We start from the raw sequence: 11,020 nt of genomic DNA on the forward strand, positions 1-11,020 counted from the left end.
TGGCAGTGATGCAGACTGAAGTAGAATTCTCTTCTAGGTATTGGTAGGTGCAACCCATTCTGTCCCCAGGCAATCAATACATTAGCGTCACTACATGGGGATCCATGTAACAATGTACTTCTCAAATCAGATGTGCATAAAAGCACACTGTCAATTTATGTTCAAGTTTGATATCAGGCCTATACATTTGTAAAACCAACAGTCATGACTATATCCTATAGAATTCATTTTATTTTGTTTGAAATTACATGTGAGTTACTAACTTATTCAAAGCTGTGGGGTGGAGGTGGATTCTTGGTCTCTCTTTTTTTTTTTTCCTTGACTGGCTGTATGTGTTCTAGGTACTTGAGGTCATTAGTCCAGAACTTGTTGTTAATCCAGCGTTTCAAGAAACTCACCATAGAGCATTCTCCCAGACAAGAGAGGCTGAACTTCTGGTTAGATATCATTTTTGAGGCAACAAAGGAAACAACTAATGGACTGAGATTTCCAGTAAGATGCCCAAATAGGTTTTGCCACATATATTTCTTTCTTATGTTTTATTTATTATTAGATTGGCAGCAATAGACATTAGAAGGCTATAAACACAGGCACTTAATTTCCCAGATATTATTGAATATCATTTACCAAAATCTAGCCTTTTCTCAATCACTCTTCATTTAAGGGGTCATTTAACCAACCTAAAAACAATTACAGTAGCAAACATACCACAATAATTTTGTTTTATTGTAAATAGGAAAACATTGATTTTTATAAGATAAAAAATATATGAAGTGTCTGGTTTGAGATTGCTTATTATCCTAGATCATTATCCTTCCTGAGATCTTACAGCATAGGTACTATTACATTTTGCTAAACAAAACTTTGGATTTTTTAGGTATTAGTGATAGAACCAACCAAGATCTATCAGCCTGCATATGTGTCAATCAACAATGAAGCAGATGAGAGAACTGTCTCTCTGTGGCATGTCTCACCCACTGAAATGGTAAGACAAATCGCAACACACATTTCACATAGCTAATGATGCTCTGTACTGATTATACTTGTATAGCTCCTTTCTTTACTTATGTATCTTGGAGCACATTAGAAACACTTAAGCCTTGTTACATCCCTGGGAAATAAGTTAATTAATACCTCTATTTTACACTTGGGGAAATTGAGATACTGTAGAGAAGAGGAAATTACTTGCAGAACTGGGATTATTCAACGGCTGATCGCATATTAGAACTCAAGTGTATGTGGATCTTGGTCCTAGGCTCATTTCACTAGAACATGCTCCAGAGAAATGGTTTTAAGTAGTGTGATTGATACTGCTTCCCTCTTTAATTTTCTGTTTACATTAGCACCTGTGACTTTTTTACAGAGCTGTAATTCAGAGCTAATCTACATTTATTACTGGTTATTACTGATAAAGCATCATAAAGTGCATGGTGTTGTAGAAATTGTAAAGGTTTTCCAAACAGTGGGGGCAACAAGAAAGAAGATATAAGGTTATGAGTGATTAATGACAATAGGAGTCAATCTTTGATGGGATTTGGGGTTATAAGAGAAGGTGTAGGAAGAGGTTTAGGACAGAGGTGATGCAGACTGTTATGAAGTTGTCCAGACCCTTGAAAGTGAGCAGTAACTTTAATTTGATGTGAAAGAAGAATAGAAAGTAGGACCAATAAGGGGGGAGACGCTGTTGGAAAGACACGAGAGGAAGACAACTGTTGCGGCCTCAGTGAGATGAACTATGGAAAAGAGGTATGATAGTCTGAGAGTTTGTGATAGCCAGAGCATGAGATGGTGAAATAATGGACCCAATGTTTTAAATATTTGTGCTTCCCTGAAATCTAATCTGGCCCTGGTCTAGTGTGGCTGTGTACTACTCCCAATGCAAGCCACACATATATTACACAATTTTGCCATAAAGAGCAGATTCATTGTGGGCTGTTGTTACTTTTGTTAACTGACAATAGTATCCAAGACACCATTCACAAGCTGGGGATAGGACTTCTGATCTCTCTCTCTCTCTCTCTCTCTCTCTCTCTTGCACTTTCTGTGCAAGAGCTTCTAGAAATAGAGAATTCATAGGAACCAATTGGGCTAGCTCTGTCTCTGCTGAAAATGGAAGTTGTGCTGCATGAAAGAGAAGAGCAGGGCAGTGGGTCAGTCCTACGTGGTTTGGGGTTTTTTTTTAAATGTTTTTTTTAATGTGAAAAGAAAGCTTATTTGGTCAAAAGATGCAAAATTTGGTAAATTAAACTTTAAGCTTCAACTTTGCTTTTGAAACTGAATTCTATACTGGAAAATATGTGTCTGAATCCACTGTGATGTTTTTAAAATTACTTTTCCTCAAGTAAATAAAAATAGTATTTAATATAGGTCCCACATCTACATAAAATTATTAGTAATTTCACATTTTTTAAAAAAATGGAGATGTGGCCAAGATAACAAGCTGAGCTTAATCTGTGGTTGACTTAGATCTTTGTTCCTTACAGAAACAGATTCATGAATGGAATTTTACAGCTTCCTCCATTAGGGGAATAAGGTTGGTATGTTTGAAAACAATTAATTATGGTTTCATATTTTATGTTTCATTTGTCAAATGAGCCTGCCTAATGATTTATGAGAATGAACTCTGCTTTTCATTCCCTGTTAAATCTTATCTTCTGCCTAAACTGCTTCAAAACACTGTAATAGGGAAGAGTCTGTTTTTCCTTAAGTCAAGCAGAGCAATGTATTTCTTTTGTAAAGAATCTGACCTAATATGTGCAAGTTTTATTTTGAAAATCAGTATTTTGAACTGTACTTATAATTTTCATGTTCTGCTAACCCAGGAATTCCTAGTAAAACAAAAGGAAAAAATACGTAGCACTTTAAAGACTAACAAATAAACTACCTTGTTAGTCTTTAAAGTGCTATGTATTTTTCCTTTTGTTTTACCAAGATAAGACTAACATGGCTACCTCTCCATTACTTTCCAGGAATTCCTAAAATTTTTGCCACCACAATCCTTTTTTCACTAATTATTTACTCTCAAGATCCCCGACAGCATGGAGGATACCATTTTGCCCTAGAAAATGATGTGGTCTTTACAGTATGGCCTTGTATGTATGGTGTATATGAAGTCTTGCTCCATGGAGAATGTTGTTTTGTAGAGTAAAATGGCTTCTTCCAGGTATTATGACCTTGCACACACTTTACACGAGAGGTCACACTGTGTGGAGCAAAATGGTGTCTTCTGTGCACCAGGGAACGTTACCACTCTATTTACTGATGGTGTGATCCCATTTGGGGTTGTGACCATGGTTTGGGAACCACTGAGCTAAACCCCCTCTCCGTGCCAATCACACTTTGTTAGTTGCACATCACTAGAGTCTAGATTTCTGAGAAATAAATTGTAGTTGCTTTTCCATGGTTTCCAGTTCTCTTTTTTAAACAATGAAGGCCAGCTGAAGACTTGTGCATTAGAAGACATTTATAGAGAAATCTTCAGTCTGCAAGAAAGTACACAGTATAGGTGAAGTATAAAAAAAAAAAATTCCGATATCACATCAGCAAATGTGATTACCCAAGCTAGTTATAGAGCTCCTGAGAGAAATGAGGCAAATGGGATAAACTCCTTTTCTCTTCTCTTCCTGAAATTTCTTGATCAAGAAACAATTAATAATATTGTCCATAAGCTTCGTTCCTCAGTTTGACATTAAATCCAAGTCTAAATGTAAATAAGACTCGTCCGGGATCTCAGCTAGGTCTCCGAAGCTTGGGATGTGCTTCCTCACCTTGGGGGGTGAGGGGCAGTATGTAACCCACATGCCTAGTGTGGTTCACTGTCTCATGCAGTGTTACCTAGACCAAAGCAACAGATAAGAATAAGAGACCTCTACAACATGAGGCTAAATGTGGAATTTCACTGAGCCTCATTTGCATACCTAATGAGCCACCATTTTTGCGGAAGAGGCTCTTGCGCTAGAAGGAGCTATCTACACTGCCCCTTCTTGCGCAAGAAAAATCCTCTTGCGCAATGCCGCTATGTTGATTATTTTCAGGAATAACGGCATTGCGCAAGAGGGTTTTTCTTGCGCAAGAAGGGGCAGTGTAGACAGCTCCTTCTAAGAGCCTCTTCCGCAAAAATGGCGGCTCATTAGGTATGCAAATGAGGCTCAGCAATATTCCACACTTAGCCTCATTTGCATACTTCTGGCACAGCAACCCACCAGTGTAGACATAGCCCTAGTGTGGGACACTGTCCCATGCAATGGTACCTAGACCACAGCAACAGATAAGAACAAGAGACCACTACAGCATGAACTGAGAGCCAGCTGGCTTTTAGCTCAAAGGGTAGAGGCTCCTATACTAGGTTTCATAGATCCCAAGTTCAGATCTGCCCAGTAGCAGTTACATTAGTACAAAACATCAATCCAATAAAGAAAATACATTACAACAAAGCGTTCTAAACTCAGAATCTTGGAAAAGTTACAAATAATTTGCCCATATAACTGAACACTTTAAGCAGTCACATAAAAATCATTAATTGCATATTTCCTCTTAAGTATAAGCTTTGAGCTCAAAACTGTACCTCTTGGATTAAATAAAAATAATAACTAACCAAGCAATAATAACTAACCAAGCAAGACCAGTCATCTGAAGAAGTGGGCTGTGCCCATGACAGCTCATGATACCATTTACATATTTTGCTAGTCTTTAAAGTGCTACTAGACTATTTGTTGTTTTTTAAGTTTTTTCTGATACAGACTAACTCGGCTACCTCTCTGAAGCTTTCAAACAATAAAATAATGTTATGCACTTCTTCTCAAAATTTACAGTAATTAAAGACCTCAGAGAGAGGCAAGAACAAGCCATGTTTTAAACCCTCAGCTAATACATTGTGTTTCCTAACAAATTATACCCTTTTAAGACTAAGTCTTGGTTACCTTATTCAAATGAGCAGGCTGTCTAACAATACTGGACTGAATAAAGTAAGCAGGCTTTGGACTATGAAGACCAAAAGGCCATGGATGATTCCATATGTCCAATAGGTGCATGTGAAGACAGATTTTGGGTTTAAATGGCTACCTTAAATGGGTGAAATCCATTCTGCTACATCCATGCAACACAAATGGATCTGTTTCTGCTGTTACTGAAATCAATGAAAGTGCCCCAGTATCACTTAATATCAGAATTTGGCTCTCTATTTGAATGAGGCTTTATAACTAATTGGCTACTATGGGGCAAATCCTTTCTGAAGCACAGAGACGAAACAGGTGGGAATTCTGTAGTGGCTCTGGGGAAATAATCCTGCTGTGCACCCATTGCTGCAGCCTCTGGATCCTGGCCCCTTCCCCACCCAGCTGTGTTGAAGAACAATGACTAAGGAAGCCACATAGCCTCCTTGCTGATAATCCTTGCCATGCCCACCCTCCCACAAATATTCAGATGCAACAGCATGTTGAGAGCCTCCACAGAGTTGTTGGTCCCTTGCTGTAAGGATATGTGGGTCTCAAACCTATGTTTTCTGGTCCCTGAGCGACCTCAGCATCCATACTGCCACCTCATTGCTCTGGCAGCCTGGTGATGGACAGGCTGTGAATCTTGTGTGCCCCCAACACCATTGGAAATTCTGACCCCAAAGGATCGAATTGGCAGTGCTGCCAGAGTCCCTGATTGGTCCAGGTGCATTACTTAAGCTTGGAGAGGGCCTCAGCAATAGGAAGTTGATTGTGGAATTAGGTGGATTCTCAGTGGGCTTCTATTACGGACTCTCTTGCGATGCTCTTAAATTCTGGCATCTGGCTTGTACTCTGGCTTCAGTTCCTGACCCTCAGCTTTGACTCCTGGCTTCCAGCCTTCCAACTCTCATCCTCTGTGCTGGTTCCAGGCTTCCAACTACAGCTTTTACTTTACTCTTGGTGCTGGTTCCTTGCTCCGGACCCTATCCCAACCCTATCCTGGTCACCCGTACCCTGACTGTGACACTTGCACTGAAATTCTGCCTACCCGATCTTCAGTACTGCAGAACCAGCACTCCTCCTCCAGCACCTATGTGACTGTGATGGGAGCAGCCAGGGTTTGTCCTTTGTTGCATGGAGAAATATTAGGTTATTTTTGGTCCTAACAAGCTTCCAAGACAAATGAAATGATTAATGTTGCTAGCATGCATGGTCACCACAAAAGAAGTCCCCTAAGTATGCTAATTTTCTGAAATATGCATTAATTACTTTAATGGTCTTAGTTTGTATAAATTCATCATTGCTTAGCATAACTGTAATTAAATTGCTTTGGCTCCTTTCTTAAACATTCCTGTGGGCTCTGAAACCCTGGGAGGTATAGAGCTTATATATTTAATATAGAATAATACTTTTGATCTTCGTTCACACTTACTTTTGTCTATCATAATTGTTCTCTTTATAGGAGCCAGCAAATCTTAAATTCCTGTGGCATTCCTGTTATATTTAGTAAACCGAAAATCATATACATGGATACTGATTTGTTCCACCTGTGTATTACCTTTGAAAATTCTCATTTTTTATTTTAGTTTCGTCAGGTAGCTTAATCTGCCTCCTACGTTTGTAACCTTTCTGCCACGTGGAGCCAGCAGCAGGGGTGGTTCTTCATCCATCCAACACAGAACTGGCTTGAGCACTCACCCAGAAATGTGGAAAATTCCGCACTGCCCCTGGGTGCATCTGAGCAGCAATGCTTCTCCACTCACAAGCAGAGTCTGAGCATAGAAAATAAATTTTAAATAAAAGGGAGGGAAATAACACATTAATTTGGAAAGACACCACAAGCAGAGTTCGTAAACAAAACCATGAGTAAAAGTCCCACCCCAGGTAGAGTGGGCAATATCCTTTTCACCTCAGGTTCTTATGTCCTGCAATCTGATTGTCCCCTTCACATGCCGAACCCTTCTCTGCACCCGGCTATTGCTGCCCTTGGTCAGAGCAGACCCAGGGTTCAGAGGTGCATTTGCAGAGTTCACCTCCCATCTTGAGCTGGGGGATGGAGCTCTTGATGATGCATGTTTAGTTCTGTTTGTTGAACAGTGTGGGAGAACAGATCAGACCAGTCCAGGCCAAGGAGGCTGTGCAGTTTCCTGAGCAGAATAACCTTCCCTCACTGCCTCTCTCTCATTGAGCTCTGAAAGTCGAGTCCCTGCATTTAATAGTTGGTGTTGGGTCACAAATTAAATTCATTACAATGAGCAAAATACCACTCCATTAGTGAATATCTAACCAATCTAAGCAAACCAGGAGCAAACTGTATTTCCATAAACATACCCAGAGTTTCTTTCCCATTCCAGCTAGCTGGAATAGAAGTGTTCCTTCTGATCCTGCTGTGACACACTGCTACACCAGAGATTGCTTCATCAAAGCCAAGTTATGCAATACCATTTGAAATGAAGAGTTTTACCATGTGTTTTATAAGTAAAAGAGCTGGCTGCAAAAAACAAGGGTCCCCCTCACCCATGGTACCACTACAGAGTGGAATAAATACAATATTATGAAACATTATACACAATGTTTTTTTCTGGTTATGGCAGAATTCTTACTAGGTATTTTAGAATGTTACCATTAAATGTTACTGCAGCCCAAAATATTGAGCATATTTCATGTTCTCAGATGAACAATGCTTTTACAAAACAAAGTGCCTTCTATGCATGAGTAAAGTACTTTTCCAAAATTATTGAATGGGGGAAGAAAATATCATTTAGAGTGAATTTTGCTGAACTTCAGAGGTTCCTTTACAAAGAGGACACGCAAAAAGCTTCTGCAAACTCTACACTTGGTTGAACAGGGCTTCATGACAGTTCTGTGCAGTCTAGTGTGGAGGGAGAGCCTGCCGGCTGCTCTGGGAAAAGAGGAAGGGGTTGCGGGAGTTTGCAGTTATGAGGATCCTATGGCTTTGGGAGGGATGCAAAATGTTTTGCAGTTCAGAAGCTATTCCAATCTAAATACTAGTAGCAGCGATGAAGGGACTGTGGGATTTCTGTATGCATTGTTTAAGGACTGAAGGTGAATTCCATTTCTCCCCATTCCTGCATAGTTGCTCAGCACCTAGTCATGTCCTTGGGCTCTGTGCAGCAGTGAACAAAGAGAATCATTTTTTCTACAAATGGTGTGTCCTCTATGAAAGATGTGGTTGCGCGCTAATCTGACCTTTAAAGGGTTCTAAGAAGCTTACTCACTAATGTATATTGCCATTATTCCCTTTTTGAGGGTTATTGCAAATGCATCCAACGTATAAACTAAATTTGTTAACTTAAACAAAGACTGCCCTAGAATCTAAAATGATACTAAATTGGTTCAGTTTCCACTGATGAGCAGTGAAATGTTAGGAAATCATGTAGGTTTATTAAGGAAGGGGGGGAAAAAAACTCAACCTGGGATGAGGATTGTCTCTAACGAAGCCAACATTAGTTTTGCCATTGACTTAATTGTGGCCAGGATTTCACCCTCAATTATATGTGATACAAAAATACGTTTTTATATGTAAAGAATTGTGTATTCTTGCATTTGTGAGAGAGTTAACTGTGTCCTTGATAAAAGAAGTCTGAAATTGAATAATGCCTAAAATACTGCTGCTTCCTTCTCCATGCTGTCTAATATGAACATCTAGAGTAAAACATTTTAACCATTTTACAGCATATCCAAGTTTGACGAGCGATGTTGTTTTCTTTATGTCCATGACAACTCTGATGACTTTCAAATCTACTTTTCCACAGAGGACCAGTGTAGTAGGTGAGTTCATTTTATCACTAATAAAACTTATATGGTATGTGACTGACAAGGGCATTGGAGCCTCCCCAAAAGTGTGGGGAGGTTGGGGACCCAACCTCTCCTCTTCCTCCAGAAACCCTGGCCCCAGTCAAGCTGGAAGCTGGAGTCCTGAGGCCCCTTGTCCAGGGCAGGTGGAGGGACCCAAGCTTCCCACAGCTACCTGTGCAGCTCTCGCCAGCTCAGCTCTGGCAAGAGATTGGGACTCAGAGCTGCAGCCTGGCCATGCTCAGAGCCATGAGGGCAGCTCTGGAGAGCTGCAGTGGACTAGCCTTCATTGTGGACAGGCCCCACTGAGAGCAGCTCCTAGACCATGTCCCCTCTCACTCTTCCCTCCAGGCCAGAGCCATTGGAGTTATAATGATGAGCTGCCACGGAGTTGGAGACCCTCTATCTCCCTGGGGCTCAGCAGGGACACAAGCCAGGGGCTGCTTTTGGCTCCCTGCCTTGTGGGCAAGTGGAGGGGCCGACACGACATCCAGGCTCCTCAATCAGGCTCCATGACTGCCTGGCTGGAGGGTGGGGCCTCAGGGGGAAGAGGAGAGCAAGGGGCGTGGCTGTCTGCCGGCGGAGGTTACTGGTGGGAACTGTCAACTGGTTGACTATTAAGCATACCAGTAAGCTTAATGGTTAACCCTTTTACCATCCCTAAAATGAAGGAAACATATTACAGTTTGTTAGTAAATGTATTGCTTTGTGCTTGGATTAAGAAATTCTAGCTGATCTTTTTCATAGAGAGCATTTGCTGATTGTGTGATGCCTGTCACTTGCAGGTTCTGTGGTTTGGTTAAGGAGATTTTGACTGATGGTGTGGGTAGTGCTTTGGAATTAGAAGGAGAGATTGACGGGGACACACTGGAAGTAAGTCATGTTTGTGGATAAAATACCTGAAAACCTTAAACCATTTTTCTCCTCTCGTATGAATTTGTTTAAGAAACAAGGATCAGGAAGTAACATTTAAATTCTTGAAAATTCATAGAAAATGAATTGCAACACTCCTGTAATTCATTATATAGAACAATTAACTTTCTTGTGGAAAAAACTACAGGTTTTCATGTAACATGGTGAGCCAGCTACTATAGTGGATGGAGCCACAAAAATACACAAGAGTATAAGTTATTGATATTGAAAATTATTGCACACGTGATGATAATTGGTTGCTATACACCAAAGGTCGCAAAATATTCAGGTTGTGTCCAGTCCCAAAAGCCCAAACGCTTATCCCAGGTCACATTGTACCTTAGCTTTATCACCAAAAACAATGCTTGTAGCCAATATAATAACTAATGAAAGATTTATCAACTACAAAATAGAAGTGAGAGTTATTATATGATTAAAGCAGGCAAACATTTATACACAAATGAGTTAGTGTTTAGTTTTAAAAAGTGACAGAGTTGTAGTAATATGTCAGCTCTGAATGTCTTTTAGGAGTTGACCCTAGAGATCTTTGCTTCTGTTTCATAACTTCAGTGTTATGAGAGTCCAAACAACCAAAGAAAGATGAAACATTTTCATGTCAATTATTTTTATTTATTTTTTCTCAAATTCAAGATGATGGGACAAGCCCTTTTGCACTTAGCCTCTTCATGGGTGTGAAGGGGCAGCTAACAAAGTCTTTGTATTGTGATGTCCCTCATTTAGGTTCAGGAGCCTTCATGATGGCTGGGAGACAATCCCTCTTGTCTGGGTTCACAGTTTCAGAGCAAACATTTTCTACAGTCATAAATCAAAAGCTTAAATATTAACTTATAGCATGTGATAAAGATATTATAACTGAGATTATTGCATGCAACACCTTACAAACATTTCATAGAGTCTGAATACTAAATACATTGTTACAAGTTCAGTGCCCATCTGAACATCCAGATGAAACTGACTGGTTTCTGAAAATAAATTTGTCAGTGCACAGCTGAGACCTAAAGCCTTGGCAAGAATTTGTACCCAGTCTGCCAACATTTCAGCGACAGCATGAAAAATGCTGAGTGACATATTCTTGATGGACTTGAAGAGCATGTAGAGATTGGAAAGCCTTACCTGGTAACCATAGATGATATTAATGTGAAAAGAAACTTTGGAAAGAAAAAGAAAACTTAGTGTGAATGTTCAGACCTGATGTTGCAGTTTTCAGTCAAAATTCTTGAGATTACCAGGGTTGTCTAGGTGAAGAACTGCATGAAGGGGTGATGGTAACATTTTAAAATGATAGTGACTTGGAGTAAGAGCTACTCTTAACCAGGATTTAGATTTAGAACTAGAGC

General features: G+C 40.0%; 1 protein-coding gene across 6 annotated transcripts in view; it reads left to right on the plus strand.

Moving 5' to 3' along the window:
- The window catches only part of MAP3K15 (mitogen-activated protein kinase kinase kinase 15), a 159,437-nt gene that overhangs the window by 88,123 nt on the left and 60,294 nt on the right, over nt 1–11,020 (plus strand). For all 6 annotated transcript variants that reach the window (XM_075913494.2, XM_075913486.2, XM_075913503.2 and 3 more), the window contains 5 exons: nt 342–492; nt 878–985; nt 2,484–2,533; nt 8,631–8,726; nt 9,536–9,623. In XM_075913494.2, the coding sequence (XP_075769609.2) occupies nt 342–492; nt 878–985; nt 2,484–2,533; nt 8,631–8,726; nt 9,536–9,623 (493 nt within the window). The remainder of the gene's footprint in view (nt 1–341; nt 493–877; nt 986–2,483; nt 2,534–8,630; nt 8,727–9,535; nt 9,624–11,020) is intronic.

Source organism: Pelodiscus sinensis, chromosome 1 (assembly GCF_052426305.1).
Source record: "Pelodiscus sinensis isolate ZL-2025 chromosome 1, ASM5242630v1, whole genome shotgun sequence".
Taxonomy (NCBI): Eukaryota; Metazoa; Chordata; order Testudines; family Trionychidae; genus Pelodiscus; species Pelodiscus sinensis.